Genomic DNA, 17,887 nt, shown 5'->3' with positions numbered 1-17,887 from the left:
CTCTGAGTGGAAAATCAAAACATTCTATGACTCTAATGGCCACATCCGGCGTCTGCACGCACTGGCTCATCTACTTCCAGGTTGTGACGTAGCAGTGGTCAAGAGCACCTGGGAGGCACCTGGGTTAACACTCATGCCAGGAGCAGTGTGCACCTTTGTTCAGATCCTCAGTTTGCTACCAGTGAACCAGGCTCACTAACTTGTCCTCTCCCACCCACCCAGACCATTTATGTAAATTCCTTTGTGAGTTTTGATTCAGTTCATCATTTTGAGTTCCTGATGGAGGTTTTACATGGGCTAGAGGTGGTGTTGTGATATCTCCTTTTGTGTTATTTGTTGGTAGTATTGCTCCCTCAGAAGCTATTTATGAAGAAGAACAATGATCTATTCCTAATTTTCCATTGATGTTGGTGGGGTGTTTGTCACAGGGCAAGTGACTCTAAACTGTTGTGTCAGGTGTTTGTCACTGGGCAGGTGACTGATGTGGTCCTTGGAGTAGGAGCGGTTAGTCAGCATCAGTGTGTTCTGTTTTAGTGGTGGGTCATGGGGGCCACTGAAAGGATGATTTAGGGTGGTTTTGGGCAGTTGACACAATTTTGTACACCGGGATGGTGCAATCCAGTGTGATGTTTAGTTGTTGTGTTATGCTGCTATCACTACTGTTGCCAGAAATGGGTTTCTCCAACTCATGGTTTCTGTGTTTTCTGTGTGGAAAGTAAAAATGAAACTCAGAACTACCCTATAAAATTGAAGCAGTGTGGTCTTTGAGTTTGGCGGGGACAAGGAACTCTGCAAATAGGCATGCCTTTAACCACTAAAGTTTCAGCCTACAGGGCCAGGACACAATGACTCCAATAACCTGTGGGGAGGAGACACACACAGTCTATCAATCATGTGGAAACCAGGCGCATCAAGAGCCATCAGTAAAATAAGCCCAGGCCCACCACACCTTCCAACAGCCTGTAAATTAGCAGATAGAAACGAGATTCACTTGAAGCCATTGGTATAATGAATATTACAATGTGAAATCTAGCATGCGTGGGGAAATGGCATACTCCAGAGCCAGCACCATCAAGTTGCCAAGCATCCATATCCCAACAGGTTTTGAAAGCCAATGTGTGCCATTTAGAAGTGGTAACTGGGTAACTCCCAATCCAGCACTATATGATGCATAGATACACAGAACCTAACGACCTGTAAAGAACCCGCAAACACTGTCTTAACATGCATGTGGAATCCAGATACACATTAGCTAGCACATCAGAAGCCAAGAAACAGATCCCAGCGACCTGCAAATACCAGACATAGATCATTTGAAATGCAGGTAAAAATCAGGGTGGGACTGGAAACCAAAACCGGCCCTGGCAAAGTGCTCAGCTGGCCTCCCCGGGGGATGGGGGTGTTGCCGAGCTCTTTGCCAGGGCCGGTTTTCGGCCGATTTTATTACAGGGCTAATCTTGCAGCTATGCTGCAAAAAATGGCCCTATAACAAAAACGGCCCCCAGGGGCCCAAAAGCGGCCCCCACCCATGCGGCCCACCTGGGGATTTCCCGGTGCCCGCTACGGCCAGTCCGGCCCTGGTAAAAATCGGATACTTCCAAAGCGAACACAACCTGCAAGAAGCAGATATGTATAGCAGACCAATCACTGGCAAAGCCTTTGAAGCCACTAAAACAGGGGGCTGAGAAGCACACCAAAACTCTGCAGAGAAAAGCGATGAGTGTTATATTTGACAATCCACGAGTGTAAGGATCATTGCGAGTTGAGATCTTCCAGCTCGCAGTGTGGGGGCACAGTGGTTTTTCCCAGTCACTAGGGTGGGGATTTTCACTTTCACAGCCGCAGCCACTTGGGCGAGGCTTATTTTGGTGTATCAGATTTGCAACCCTAGAGGTAATGGTTGCTGGGGTGTATCAAAGCCACTGGGTTGTGGTTGGTTATACTGTTTCACTTGTCCAAGAGAGAACATGCTGCTAAATTATTTCCCGGCTTTTGCTTTCCTGCCAAAAGTTTCTGCAGTGGTAGTATATAACTTTTCAAATTAGAAACATCTTAATATGAAAAACCTGCATTAACAGGAGAGGCCCTTCTTAAACTCCTCCCAAGACATCCTTCTCTTCATAAAAGACATGTTTCACATCTGAAGTGGACAAGCCTCAGCTCACAGGAGCACATGTTATTGTTAATTGTTATTGTTAATTGGAATTTCTAAAGCACATAATCACCTACTGGTCTCTAAGCTCTATGAGAGAGAGCCCAACGTCGGCACATCAGCATGAGTGTGCATCCAATTTGGCCTAGTACGTGCCCCAGGCTTCAGTAAAAAGGAGTGTTTTTAGTTTCTTCCTGAATGGGAGGAGGACTGGTTCTTTCCGAAGGTCTGGCGGCAGCTTGTTCCAAAGTTGAGGAATGGTTGTAGAGAAGGCTCTGCCCCCTTTGGAGGTGAGGTTGAAGCGGGGGCAGATCAGCAGACCCGCATCCGAAGACCAAAGGGAGCGCCCTGGTATGTAGTTTATCAGGCGTTCCTTAATATATGCTCGGGCCAGACCGTGGATGGCTTTGTGGGCAATATATAGGCCCTTGAACCTGGTTCTCTGTTTGATCGGGAGCCAGTGGAGATTGGCCGTCATCCAATTGACTGTGTACTTCAGAATATTCTGCATCCGTACATGGGCCATGGGAGAGTTGTCGATATGGATGATGATTTGAGTGTCGTCCGCATAGTTAAAGACTTGACACTCCATATCGGTTAAGGCGGCCACCAGGGGCTGGAGATAGGCATTGAAAAGAAGGGGGGACAGCGCCGAACCTTGAGGGACGCCGCACGTTATTTCACCCAGATCTGACACCTGGTCGGCCAGTTGGATCCTTTGAGATCGGCCTGATAGAAAGGACGCAAGCCATTGGAATGCTAGCCCCTGGATACCTAGCCCCCTAATCCGCGACAGGAGTTGGTCATGGCTGACCGTGTCGAATGCTGCGGACAGGTTTAGCAGGACCAGGGCGCATGACTTTTTGTTATTGGTCATCAGTCTGAGTTCATCCAGCACTGTCAACATTACCAGTTCAGTGCTGTGGTGAGCCCTGAATCCTGCCTGTTTCGTTTGGAAAAGCTGGTTTCTCTCTATGTGATGAGATAGGGTTTTCAGCACATGTTGTTCCAGTACCTTTGCCAAGAAAGGGAGCTGGGAAATTGGCCTAAAGTTTTTAAGATTCGTTATGGTTTTTTCAACAGGGGTATGACTCTAGCTTCTTTGAAGTTGGTTGGGACATGGCCGATTTCCAGAGATCGATTTAGCAGGTTGAGGATCTCACTCTCCACCCAAGGGAGTACAATTCGGAACACCCTAGGGGGACAGGGATCCACAGGTGACCCTGATTTGATGCGGCCCATTAGGAGGCTCAGGGATTCCTGGTTTAGCTTAGGGAAGGTGGAGAGGGGTTTATCGTAGGCAGGCAGTGTGGGGATGGTCACTGGAGTAAGGTGGACGGCTGGGGTGTGGTGGATGACCGACAGGAGGTCATTAACTTTGTGCAGAAAGTAGGATTGGAACTTGTTGCAGTCATCGAGGCAACCCGGGGGTTTCTGTGCATGTGACTGTCTCAGCTCCATTAGGATCCGGAAGGTTTCCTTTTGTTTGTTGTCGGCGGCCAGGATCCTAGATTCGTAATATTCCACCTTCCTGGTTAGAACGACTTTTTTGTAGGTTGCAAACATGGCTTTGTATTCATGTTTCAACTCACATCAAAAGGCGCTTTACCTCATGTGAATATGCCTTGCCTAGTCACTCGCCAGATGACATGGTGCCACATACCTAACAAGAGGACGTGCCTTGACTCACAAATTTCCCATTAATTTCAAGCTCATCACCCGACTACCAATCCTGACTAATCTGTATGAAGACATAGCCCAGTAACAACCAGCAGATAAGGTTCTGTTGGAGAGCAGCCAGCCAAAGACATCCTGAGACTCCTGCGGGTAGGTGACTGGAGCATATGGAGGTCTGACTTAGTCAGCAGGCTTTAACGAGGTGGACCACAGGAAACTCCTGGAGAAAAGGGACGGATAACTTGACTTCCAAGGGCCAGGTCAAACTTGGCTTGCATCTTTTTTGGAAGGGCATACACAACAAAAATGTCTGGAATCTGGTTTTAATCCCAACTCCTGAAACGCGGGGTACCACAAGGTTGGGCAGTGTTGATTATGCTCTACAATGATAAATGAGATCAGTGGCATTGGGCATCTGTTGGTGTTATTTGCTCCAGCTCCCATTCCCTGTCCAAGTGTACAAAGACTGGCTCTCAGATGAATGGAGATTGCATAGAGCTATAGAGAGCAGGCGGGCACCCTTAGTGGTGCATGACTGCCTTCTGGACATTATATAAAGGGCGAAAGTAGTCTTCGGCTGAATTGGGATAAGCGATAGATCCTGCATCTGGGCGTAGATGTCCCAGCAGCAGCACCGATCACATGTCCAGCCTTTTTAGAGTAAACTTCATGGGCAGCACCAGCACTGAAACATCCATGGGTATTTTAGGCTAGCCAAAATATCTTGCCATTCTTGGATGCCAAACACAAGGAAATTCTCCCACAAGAGATCATACCGTCCAGATTGTACTACACCAAGTCCATATACATAGGCTTACTGTTAGAACCGGCGGTCTCTAGTTGGCAGAGGTATACACTTCTGACAAATAGGGACCTACCAACTCTAGTCAGGGCAAGGGGATTACACACTCAGATAACCCCTGCTACCCCCTTGGTAGCTTGGCAGAGCAGACAGGCTTATCTCAGAGGCAATGTGTTAAGCATTTATGACCACATACAGTGATAAAGTGAATACACTACGAATGGACACAACACAGGAGTTATTATAAAAATAGTATTTTTATATAAGGCTTAGCACAAGACCAAATAACGACAAAAATATACCACAATCTTAATAAATACTCTTTGGAAGGAAAAATAATAGTTCAGGTAAAGTTTCTTCTTAGGAAATAGTTCTTTAGCAACAAAAGTAAGTATTCTTCTGAAACACAGTTCTTGGCAACAATGTGACCCCCACAGGAGTCACACGACGTCGAGTTTACGATATTCCCAAGGTTCGGCGTCGACCGCGAGGAGCGCTACGTCGAGCCTGGAGTTGCAACAGAACCCCCAAACACAGTACCTTTGGAAATGAAGAAAACGATGATCCACGGCGTCGAGATGTCGGCATCGGTCGTGCCTCGGATTCGGGTCGATCCGCAGCGGCGTCGAGGGATGTCGGGCCGGAGCAGCGCTCACGGCGTCGAGAAGGGCGTCGAGTCGATGCGATCAGCAGCGGCGTCGAGACGGGGTCGCTTAGAGCTGGAGCCGATACTCACTACTCAGCGGCGTCGATACCGGCGTCAAGACGGGGTCACTTGGAACTGGAGCCGATACTCACTACTCCTGGCGTTGCTGCTGGTGTCGATCGGGCCCGGCGGCCGGCGTCGAAGGCTCGGAACACTGGAGCCGTTACTCACGATGTCGAGCTGGATTCGGCGGCGTCGGCGGCGTCGAGACTGCAGATTTTCCCCTGTGTAATGGAAATAACACTTTCCAGCAACCAGCAATTCAGTAGAGGGTGAAGTCCTTTGGCCCTGGGACTCACCAAGTTCCTCTCTCCTTGTTCCTTGGCAAAAATAAAGAAGCAGCTTCAGGTTCCCCCCAGCAAACAGCACACTGGCAGAAGGGGGAGGCAAGTCCTAAGATCAGCAGGCTTCTTGTCCTTGGTAGAGGTTTCCTTGTCAGAAGTGATCTGAGTTCTTGGTTCAGGGGTCCTTCTCTTATACCCCTTTTCTGCTTTGTTCCCTTTGTCCAAGCAGGGATATTCCCCCCATCCTGGGCTTGTTGTGGGTGTTGCCAGGCAGAGGCACCTGGCCTATTCACTGAGCAGGGCAGAGTCCTCAGCCGCCCAGCAGGAGGCGGAGCCGGTATTGTCACTGGCAGGAGCAGGGCTATCAGTCGCCCGGCAGGAGGTGGAGCCAGCATTGTGTCAGGCAGGGCAGGCTACTCTTCCCTCACTCTAAGTGTAAATGCCTCATTCACCCCACACTGACTCATTCAGACCTCTGGAGCCACCCAGCCCCTGACACACACACCAAACCAGCAGAGACCGGTGGATAGTTGGACAAGAAAATAGCCACTTTCTAAAAGGGCTATTTTCAAACACAGAATTTAAAAACCATCCATCCTAAAGGGTGTGTTATTAAATTCTGAGTTCAGGGATACTAAACTCGATCTGCTACCATGCTCCCTGAGTCAGTTAGATTATAATGGAGTTAATAATCAGTCTGCCCAGTCTGGCCTATTGGAGGCAGGTAGCCCTTCAATAGTAAAAAACGAAAATGGCTGTAATTCACTATTAGGTCATGCCACACACATCAGGGCATGACCTACCTTTTACCCACAATGCACCCAGCCCTAGGGCCTACCATAGAGGTGTCTGAAATGTGGCAAAGTGAAGGTTTTAGAGACTGGCAAGTAGGTTTCCTTGCCAAGTCGACATGGCAGTCAGGGACTGCACACAGGCTCTGCGATGGCAGGCCTGAGACACATTTTACACGCTGCTTCTGTGGGTGGCACAACCAGTGCTGCAAGCCCACCAGTAGCAGTTAACTTACACGCCCTTGGCACACGCAGTGCACTAGACTAGGGTCTGAACAGTAAGTCAACCAAGCCAATCATGGTAACACCAATCAATGTAACAATTTAACATAGGGAGCACTTGCACTGTGGCACTGATCAGCAGTGGCACAGTGCCCAAAGCAATAATCCAGCAAAAACATCGTAAACAGAGGAGGCAAACAGAAAAGAAATGGAGGAGAGACTCATGCCAATGATGCCAGGTCTAACACGTGTCCCCTCCAGCTGAAATGTGGGGAGAACTACCCTTCACTCAGGGAGTCCTCATCACTAAGGCGGAAAAATCTGGACAGACCATCAGCATTGGCGTGATCTGTACCAGGGCGGTGTTCCACCGTAAAGTCCATCCCCTGTAGGGAAATGGACCACCTCAACAGCTTTGGGTTCTCACCCCTCATCTGCATTAACCATCTGAGGGGCCTGTGGTCTGTCTGAACCCGGAAGTGAGTTCCAAACAGGTAGGGTCTTAGCTTCTTCAGCGCCCAGACCACAGCAAATGCCTCACGCTCTATCGCACTCCACCTTTGTTCCCTGGGAAGTAACCTCCGGCTGATGAAGGCTACAGGTAAGTCTCAGCCCTCCTCATTCATCTGTGCTAGAACAGCCCCCACACCATGCTCTGAAGCGTCTGTCTGGACAATGAACTCTTTTGAAAAGTCGGGTGCCTGGAGGACCGGTGCTGTACACATTGCAGTTTTCAGGGTGTCAAAGGCTTTCTGACAGGCGTCAGTCCAGATCACAAGTCTTGGCTGCTTCCTGGAAGTCAGCGAGGTCAAGGGGTGCACAATGTTGCCATACCCCTTGACAAACCTCCTGTAGTAACCCGTGAGACCCAAGAAGGCTCTCACCTGAGTCTGGGTTTTGGGCGGTTCCCAAGCCAGGATGGTATCTATCTTGGGTTGCAGGGGGGCCACCTTGCCGCTCCCTACCTGGTGCCCCAAGTACACCACTGAACCCTGCCCAATCTGGCACTTACTGGCCTTGATTGTGAGGCCTGCTCTGCGCAGGGCCAACAACACTTCCTGGAGGTGGCGCAAGTGTTCCTCCCAGCTGGCGCTGAACACTGCTATATCGTCCAGGTAGGCGGCGCTGAAATCTTCCAGCCCGGCCAATACCTGGTTAACCAACCTCTGGAATGTGGCAGGGGCATTCTTCATTCCAAAGGGCATCACCCGGAACTGGTAGTGCCCATCTGGTGTGGAGAATTCAGACCTCTCTTTTGCCCCATCAGTCAAGGCGATCTGCCAGTACCCAGACGTTAGATCAAACGTACTAAGGTACCGGGCAGCCCCCAACCGATCGATGAGCTCATCAGCTCTGGGGATGGGGTGCGCGTCAGTCTTGGTGACCGAATTGAGTCCTCGGTAATCCACACAGAACCGAAGTTCCGGTGAAGCACCAGGCGCTGCAGCCTTTGGGACCAAGACCACTGGGCTGGCCCAAGGACTGCTAGAGGACTCAACCACCCCTAAGGCAAACATCTTGGAGACCTCCTCCTTGATATATGCTCTGACCTTTTCAGTCACCCTGTAGGCCTTGTGCCTCACAGGAGTGCTGTCCCCAGTGTCCACATCATGGACACACCACTGAGTGACACCAGGGATTAAGGAAAACAGATCAGGGAATTGTACCAACAGATGGCGACAATCTTGCTGCTGCTCAGGGGTCAGTGTGTCAGAGAGGACAACACCATCCACCGACCCATCTTTCTCTTTGGCACACAGGAGGTCAGGAAGAGGCTCACTCTCCTCCTCCATCCCAGCATCTGTGGCCAGGAGCATGCCCACTTCGGACCTTTCTAAGTGGGGCTTTAACCGGTTGACATGCAGGACCCTTAAGGGGTTCCTGGGAGACTTCAAGTCCACCAAGTAGGTGACATCGCTCTTTTTCTCCACAACCTCAAATGGTCCAGTCCACCTGTCCTTGAGCGCACAAGGTTCCACAGGGGCCATGACCCAAACTTTCTGACCAGGTTGAAGCTCAACCAGAGTGGCATTCTGATCGTACCACCGCTTCATCTCTTCCTGGCTGGCCTCCAGATTTGCCTGAGCAAGATCTCTGAAGCGCCGAGTCTGGTTCCTAAAGGCCAGCATGTAACTGTATACATCCTGGGGAGGTTTCCTGGGAGATTGCTCCCAGCCATCTTTGACCAGACTCAAAGGTCCTCTTACCGGGTGTCCATACAAAAGCTCAAAGGGACTGAACCCCAGAGACTTTTGTGGCACCTCACGGTAAGCAAACAGCAGGCATGGTAAGAGGACGTCCCATTTACGCCTCATTGGTTCTTCAAGACCCATAATCATGCCTTTTAGGGTCCGGTTGAATCTCTCAACCAGCCCATTACCTTGAGGGTGGTAAGGAGTGGTAAACTTGTAGGTTACCCCACACTCCTTCCACAGAGACTTCATATAATTCGAAATGAAGTTGGTGCCCCGGTCTGACACCACCTCTCTGGGGAACCCCATGCGGGAGAAAACACCCATCAGTGCCCGTCCCACCACGGGGGCCGTCACTGTGCGGAGAGGGATGGCTTCCGGGTACCGGGTGGCATGGTCCACCAAGACCAGGATAAACCTGTTGCCCATGGCTGTCTTGGGGTCCAGTGGCCCCCCAATGTCAATCCCCACTCGCTCAAAGGGGGTACTGATGACGGGAAAAGGTTGGAGGGGAGCCTTCTGCTTCCGCCCACTTTTCCCACTTGCCTGGCAAGTTTGACAGGTCCTACAATGGATATCTGAATCCTTTCTCATCTGGGGCCAATAAAAATGGGTGACAAGCCTGTCATAGGTCTTGTCCTGCCCCAGATGTCCAGCTAACGGAACGTCATGAGCCAACCCCAGTAGGAAGGCTCTGAAGCGCTGGGGTACCACCAGCACACGGGCTGACCCAGGCTCAGCAGCCTTAGGCTCGCTATACAGGAGGTCGTTCTCCCAGAAGATCCAATGTGATCCTGACTGATCACCTGTCGTTTGGGCTGAGGCCAGCTGCCTCATACCCACAAGAGAAGGGCACACTTTCTGTTCAGCACAAAATTCCTCCCTGGAGGGACCACCATCCTGCTGCCAATGGGTCAGCTCGGGCAGGTCTCCCAGTTCGGCCACTTGTTCTCCTGTCGGTTCCAGGGTATCCCCCTCAGGGTCTGCTCCCTCCTGGACCGCGGGAACGGTGGGGGACGGTTTTCCACGCCCCCTGCCTCTTCTCTTCACGGTTGGGACCTGGGCCATACTTTCAGGCTCCAGGGCCCCATCAACACCCTTACTGACTGACATGGACCGGGTGGTCGCACACACCCACTCAGGCAGACCCAACATTTCCAGATGCGATTTTCTCTCCACCTTAGCCCAAGGGGAGTCCTCCAAATCATTGCCCAGGAGACAATCAACAGGCATGGCGGGCCTCACAGCAACCTGAAGAGTACCTGAGACCCCCCCCACTCAAAAGGAACTTGAGCTACCTCACACTTACTCTGTGAGTTGTCAGCAGCTACAACGGGGTAGAATGCATGAGGGACCACCTGCTCTCTGGACACCAAGTGACACTTGACAGCTGTCACACTTGCTCCGGTGTCTCTGAGAGCTTCCACCCTATGGCCATTAATGGTCACCCACTGCCTATATTTTTTAGTGTTATTAGGCAGAGGGGTTGGAGGGACCATTTCCACGTCTCCTAAAGAGACCAGGGACATTTCTGCGGGACCCCACCCACCGGGGGCACCCATCTCATTCCCTCCCAGGGCTACATTCGTCACCTGACGAGGGGGTGCACGTGGTGGTGCATTGGAATCCTTCATGGGACACTGGAGATCATAATAACGGTGTCCCACCTGCTTACAAACATAGCAGGTCATGGGGCCCCTTGGAACAGGTTTACCTGTCGGGGCCTCTGGCTTCTTTACAGGGGGAGGCTGGGAACCCTTCCCTTGGTTCCCTTGGGGATTACTTTGGGGCCCTTTCTGAAACACCCTCTGTTTACCACTGTCTCCCCCACTCTTCTGCTGGGGACCCTGCCCACCTTTGGCTGAGTCTCCCACTGGACCCTTGTGGACCCTGGTACTGACCCAGCGGTCCGCCTCCTCAGCAAGTTTTCTAGGGTTAGATATCTTGCTATCAACAAGGTGCTGGCGTAGCTCTGGAAAACAGTTATTAGACAAGTGCTCCCACGCAAACAAATCATAAAGAGCATCATAACTATCAACCTTGCTACCCTTTACCCAACCATCCATGGCTCTGCAAAAAAAAGACACATATTCAACCCACGTAGTACCAGGCAACTTCTTACATTCTCTAAAGGTTTGTCGGTACTTTTCTGGAGTTAAGCCATATCTCAGCATTAAAGCATCTTTCATATGAGTATAACACATCCTATCCTCAGCAGGCATGCTCAACAAGGTATCTCTCCCTTCATTTGTAAAGCGGCTCCACAACCCCGTTCCCCAATCTTTCTCAGGAACCCGGTGGGCCAACAATGCTAACTCATATGCTTTAAACCATTGGCTAATATCCTCATTTTTACTGTAATCTTTGATCACATCTTTGGGAAAATAAAACCTACTTTCTGCAGGCACAGATGGAGCGCTGCCACCAGAGGGATTCAACTCTAAACTCTTTGTTTTAAGCTCCATCTCCCTCAACATTTTCTCACGTTCAAACGCTAACTTCTCTCTCTCAAAATCTAACCTTTTGCTCTCCATTTCAGCTTCTCTCAGGCTTTTCGCTTTTTCTAATTCCAACTGCCCTCCTAATTTAAATTTTGCCATTTCTAACTTGTGCCCCCTCTCCCTCTCCCTGTCTTCTAACTCTTCAGGGGAAAGGCTCCTAGAGGAAGCACTACTGCCGGGAGATGACACTGGCCCATCTGTGGGCTATTCCGCTTCCTCTTCCTCCTCCTCTTCCTCTTCCGGTACCACCACCGAATCAGAGGGATTTCTGGCCTCTAACCAGGCCTTCAGCGCTTTGATGAAGTCGCCTCTCACTTTGAGACCTGTGGTAGGAACTTTAAACTGCTTGCAAAATCCTTTTAGATCCTTTAGCTTGTAAGAATCTATCTTCTCCTTATCAAATTCCCCCACAACAATCTTAGCAGGTGTAGCAGCTCCGGCATCCTCCATGGTCAAAACTGGCAGTGTTTAAGAAAATATAAGCTCCAGGAAAGCGGAGAACAAAAATAGAATATCCTACCAAAACAGATTGTGGCTGCGTTATGGTCTGCTTTCACTATGTAGCGCACACTAATCACTGCACATGAGTCATAAATGCAAAGTTCAATCCTCACCGCTGACCACCAATGTTAGAACCGGCGGTCTCTAGTTGGCAGAGGTATACACTTCTGACAAATAGGGACCTACCAACTCTAGTCAGGGCAAGGGGATTACACACTCAGATAACCCCTGCTACCCCCTTGGTAGCTTGGCAGAGCAGACAGGCTTATCTCAGAGGCAGTGTGTTAAGCATTTATGACCACATACAGTAATAAAGTGAATACACTACGAATGGACACAACACAGGAGTTATTATAAAAATAGTATTTTTATATAAGGCTTAGCACAAGACCAAATAACGACAAAAATATACCACAATCTTAATAAATACTCTTTGGAAGGAAAAATAATAGTTCAGGTAAAGTTTCTTCTTAGGAAATAGTTCTTTAGCAACAAAAGTAAGTATTCTTCTGAAACACAGCTCTTGGCAACAATGTGGCCCCCACAGGAGTCACACGACGTCGAGTTTACGATATTCCCAAGGTTCGGTTTAGACCGCGAGGAGCGCTACGTCGAGCCTGGAGTTGCAACAGAACCCCCAAACACAGTACCTTTGGAAATGAAGAAAACGATGATCCACGGCGTCGAGATGTCGGCGTCGAGGTCGGCGTCGGTCGTGCCTCGGATTCGGGTCGATCCGCAGCAGCGTCGAGGGATGTCGGGCCGGAGCAGCGCTCACGGTGTCGAGAAGGGCGTCGAGTCGATGCGATCAGCAGCGGCGTCGAGACGGGGTCGCTTAGAGCTGGAACCGATACTCACTACTCAGCGGCGTCGATACCAGCGTCAAGACGCGGTCACTTGGAGCTGGAGCCGATACTCACTACTCCTGGCGTTGCTACTGGCGTCGATCGGGCCCGGCGGCAGGCGTCGAAGGCTCGGAACACTGGAGCCGTTACTCACGATGTCGAGCTGGATTCGGCGGCATCGGCGGCGTCGAGACTGCAGATTTTCCCCTGTGTACTGGAAATAACACTTTCCAGCAACCAGCAATTCAGTAGAGGGTGAAGTCCTTTGGCCCTGGGACTTCAACAGGAGGCTGGCACTCTTCCAGCCCTTGGAGATTTTCTAGCAAGCTTTTGAGAGTACACACCAAGTTCCTCTCTCCTTGTTCCTTGGCAAAAATAAAGAAGCAGCTTCAGGTTCCCCCCAGCAAACAGCACACTGGCAGAAGGGGGAGGCAAGTCCTAAGATCAGCAGGCTTCTTGTCCTTGGTAGAGGTTTCCTTGTCAGAAGTGATCTGAGTTCTTGGTTCAGGGGTCCTTCTCTTATACCCCTTTTCTGCTTTGTTCCCTTTGTCCAAGCAGGGATATTCCCCCCATCCTGGGCTTGTTGTGGGTGTTGCCAGGCAGAGGCACCTGGCCTATTCACTGAGCAGGGCAGGGTCCTCAGCCGCCCAGCAGGAGGCGGAGCCGGTATTGTCACTGGCAGGAGCAGGGCTATCAGTCGCCCGGCAGGAGGTGGAGCCAGCATTGTGTCAGGCAGGGCAGGCTACTCTTCCCTCACTCTAAGTGTAAATGCCTCCTTCACCCCACACTGACTCATTCAGACCTCTGGAGCCACCCAACCCCTGACACACACACCAAACCAGCAGAGACCGGTGGATAGTTGGACAAGAAAATAGCCACTTTCTAAAAGGGCTATTTTCAAACACAGAATTTAAAAACCATCCATCCTAAAGGGTGTGTTATTAAATTCTGAGTTCGATCTGCTACCATGCTCCCTGAGTCAGTTAGATTATAATGGAGTTAATAATCAGTCTGCCCAGTCTGGCCTATTGGAGGCAGGTAGCCCTTCAATAGTGAAAAACGAAAATGGCTGTAATTCACTATTAGGTCATGCCACACACATCAGGGCATGACCTACCTTTTACCCACAATGCACCCAGCCCTAGGGCCTACCATAGAGGTGTCTGAAATGTGGCAAAGTGAAGGTTTTAGAGACTGGCAAGTAGGTTTCCTTGCCAAGTCGACATGGCAGTCAGGGACTGCACACAGGCTCTGCGATGGCAGGCCTGAGACACATTTTACACGCTTCTTCTGTGGGTGGCACAACCAGTGCTGCAAGCCCACCATCAGCAGTTAACTTACACGCCCTTGGCACACGCAGTGCACTAGACTAGGGTCTGAACAGTAAGTCAACCAAGCCAATCATGGTAACACCAATCAATGTAACAATTTAACATAGGGAGCACTTGCACTGTGGCACTGATCAGCAGTGGCACAGTGCCCAAAGCAATAATCCAGCAAAAACATCGTAAACAGAGGAGGCAAACAGAAAAAAAATGGAGGAGAGACTCATGCCAATGATGCCAGGTCTAACACTTACTGTATATAAAAGATCAAAAAAATACAGCTGCTACTTTGATTATTGGCTTTTAGAGATGTACCCTTGTCAAGTCAATGTTGATTAAATTACATTTGTCAAAAGTCACAATTAGTAGAAGAGAAAAACTTTTGGTAGTGCCAACTTTGGAATGCCTTGCCAACGATAGTTTATCAAAAACAAGATCACTTTCTGTCTCGAAATGAGTTAGAAACAGTATCATTTATAAAGGCCTAATAACTTTGGAAATGATCTGCAACTGTACACCTCTCTTTGCAATGAAGAAGTACCTGTGCCTTAAAGCAGCTATTTGGATCCACTATACCAAGCTTAATTGACAGCAGAGGACAGACCTGAACTGATGCCACACCCTAGGACTTGCCTCCCCCCACCAGGGGCAGCTTCTCTCACTAATCAGATAATGGCAACAGTGTCTCTCAACAATTACACAGTGGAGACAGCCACTTTCAGCACCACAACAGTTAACAACTACTCACGTGAGTCAGGCAGACGAGGCAGCATTAACATAGTAGCATACTTGGTTTTGGTGACTGTAGTAGAAAAGTCCACTCAGTGCCAGAAGGAGTCCCACAATGCATGGCACCACCAGGTACACATGGGCGCGCCTGATAGACTCTTTATCTCCTGGAATCGGAGGCTTGTCTGGGCCTGGGCCATAGAGAGGGAGTAGGTTAGAGTCATGGTGTGGGCCAGTAGAACTTTCCCCTCTTTCATCAGACTGCTGGCTCCCTTCCCCTCTACCCTGAAACACACCAGGCGCTGCAGGCCTCAGCGGAGCATGCTGAATAGCCACAACAGTCTCTGGCCTCGGCGTTCCCTTGATGGGCTCTGACGTGAGAAGCACGGTCCTGAACCTGCTAGACTTGGGAGTGTCCGACACTTCCCTACCCTGCTTGTCAGTTACAGACATGAAGATCTGCGTACTTCCCATGGTACTTTTCGTGAAGGATGGCCTGAGAGAGACAGAATTTTCACTCACAAACGTGCTTGCCTTTGTACTACCAAAGGTCCTTTCCTTGGAAGGTAATTGATTAGAGGAAGTTTCTTCAGTTACAGGTGTTAGGATCACTATGTTGTCAATGACGTTGTCCTCAGTTGACGGTCGCTGAGGTGCAGACACTATATTTACAGACACAGAGTCCTCCATGGCAACAGTGGCCGTGTATTCAGTGGATAACGGGTGAAGTGAAGTCCATTCACTCGTATACATGGGGGACTCTGAGCTGCCAATGGTCTTGTCATCAGTGGATTGTTGCTGGAGGGCAGCCTCTTCAGTGTATCTTGCATGAGCCTCTGTGCTGACAGTGGCCCTGTCCTCAGTAGATGGTTGATGAAAAAGAACCTCTTCACTCACTGACACAGGAGCCTCCAAGCTGAAAATAGTCCTGTCCACTGTAGATGGCTGGTGAGGTGCTGCCTCCTCACTTACTGACACAGGCACCTCTGTGCTTTCGGAGCTCCAGTCCTCTGTTGACGCCTGCTCAGTGATAACGTCTTCAGTAACAGCACTTCTGGGCCTCGCACTAGACTCAAAGAGGGTGGTGGGGGACCCAGATATGAAGTCTCCCGGCTGGGCATGAAACAGACGATCATGTCCGGCACCAAGAGCTGAAGAGGAGTCCTCAGCGGCTTGGGATCCATGGTCCTCTTGTACCTTCTTGTTTGACCCGGATGCTGACTGGTGATCTGCGGCAAGGGTAGAACCTGTGTAAATCTCTGTGCTCAGGAGCCCAGGCCTTTGGGCTTTCAATATGGATACATGTTCAGGCTCCGCACTGGATGCAGACATAACGACTGTGGGCGTCCTAAGAGTCTCAAGGACATCAGGGGCCTTCAGGCTCTCGGGGGTCCCAGGGATGTTCTGCGTAGTTAGGGCTACCCTGATCCCTCCCTCTTTGCTGACTGTAGGCAAGTGAAGGGTGGGTATCTTCTCCTTCATACCTGTAGGGTCCCTGGTATGCTCCTGTGGTGAGCCGGGTTTCACAGGCATGAGGAGAGAGCCAGTGGGTCCAGGTGAGGGGCAGGTGCACTGAGCAGGACCTGAAACAATTAGATAGAAAGCCATAGAGTCACTTGCCTCATAGCGCAGAAGAAGGAACAGACATGCAGTATTATCATGAAGGGAAAACAGGAAGCCAACAGAACATGTAACATACCATGGCTAATGGCTTACACTGCTAAGGGAAGGTAACACATTTTGGACATATCTACAAGGACAGTGAGAAATAGACGCTAAGCGCGCTTAGCGCTTATCTATTTATCGCCGTCTATCGCTTGATTATATCGCCCTGTAAGCATGTTATTTACAATGGGTTTCCCCAGGGTGATATAATTACCAGTGATAGCGGGGAGATCGCCATTTTGCAGGGAACATCGCTGGTTTTCCAGCGATGTTCCCAGAAAAACTGTGATAACTTTGCTGATACGACCCTGTGGGTCGTATCAGCACAATCCGCCTCCATTATAGGTATGCCTAAGTCTGTATTTTAGCACACGTTAGTTTTTGGAGAAAACTAACGTGTGCTAAAATGCTGGGGCAGCCTTGTAAATATCGCGATATGGACATCAGCGATATTTACAAGGTTGTCCTGCCCAGTGACACCCACTTTGCATCTCATTAGAGATGCAAAGGGAGGCGTCGGGTAAAAGGGTGCTAGCATGCGCTAATGCATGTTAGCACCCTCTTGTTAATAGGGCGATATTTTTATCTCCGCTTTTCTGGCTTTAAAAGCCAAAAAAGCGGAGATAAAGGCCTTGCAAATATTCCCCTTTGTTATTAGGAATGGAGACGAGGTTCAGCTGGCGAAGAGAGAAAGATAGAGAAAGAGGCAGAGGGACAATAAAAGTGACAGGGTGAGGGAGAGGAAAGAGGGGATTAAAAGAGAAAGGGAGCTATTATAGAGACAGAAGAAGACATGCATGCTGCTACTGTCTAAGCACCAGCATAGTATAATTAAACATTATCACCCCGACCTCAGAAGAACTTGACTGGGTTATTTTTTCCAGCATGCATACCATCAAAACCATGATTCACGATATACAGGGACACCATTCGATGGATAGCAAAACCCTACATTTCTGGGGGCAGCCATGCAACCCAAGGATCTACTAGCACAAAGAAGCAGGCCTCATAGACTCCAATAACGTGCTACATTCTGGGAGGAAGTCAGGACTTTATGCCGGCTAGAGAGAGCCTACTGGGCACGGAAGCCAGATTTATGTCTTTCTAATGAGAGAACCTGCCCTCTTAAGTATCTGAATGTGTCACTCACAGAGGAACCCCAATACATTTGAAAGTAATTCCAAATAGTTTTCAGAGCCCATGGTGAGTGGGATCCTCGATAGATGAGGATTCTCGAGACTTGTAGAGGTGCTCATCAGTATGTGATCAGGAACATAGACATATGACCCCACACCTATTGAGGTGCCGACGAACATGTGAAGGTGCCTTCAGACATGTGAAGGTGCCCCTGGACAAGTGATCAGGATCCTGGATTTGTGCTAGTGATGCCACACCAATGAAGGTGCCCACAACCATGTGAGGGTGCATCTGAACCTGTGCCAAGGACTAGGTAGGAACGGCCCAGAATTAACACTCTTGCCCAAATGAGACTGGA

The 17,887-nt window shown here is 49.8% G+C and overlaps 1 protein-coding gene across 2 annotated transcripts in view; it reads right to left on the bottom strand.

The window, feature by feature from the left end:
- The window catches only part of LOC146871739 (macrophage colony-stimulating factor 1-like), a 109,673-nt gene that overhangs the window by 16,375 nt on the left and 75,411 nt on the right, over positions 1-17,887 (bottom strand). For both annotated transcript variants that reach the window (XM_085651284.1, XM_085651283.1), the window contains exon 6: positions 16,212-16,310. In XM_085651284.1, the coding sequence (XP_085507410.1) occupies positions 16,212-16,310 (99 nt within the window). The remainder of the gene's footprint in view (positions 1-16,211; positions 16,311-17,887) is intronic.

The sequence above is a fragment of the Triturus cristatus genome, chromosome 1_1, assembly GCF_964204655.1.
Source record: "Triturus cristatus chromosome 1_1, aTriCri1.1, whole genome shotgun sequence".
Taxonomy (NCBI): Eukaryota; Metazoa; Chordata; class Amphibia; order Caudata; family Salamandridae; genus Triturus; species Triturus cristatus.
This window is presented reverse-complemented; position numbering and strand designations above follow the sequence as displayed.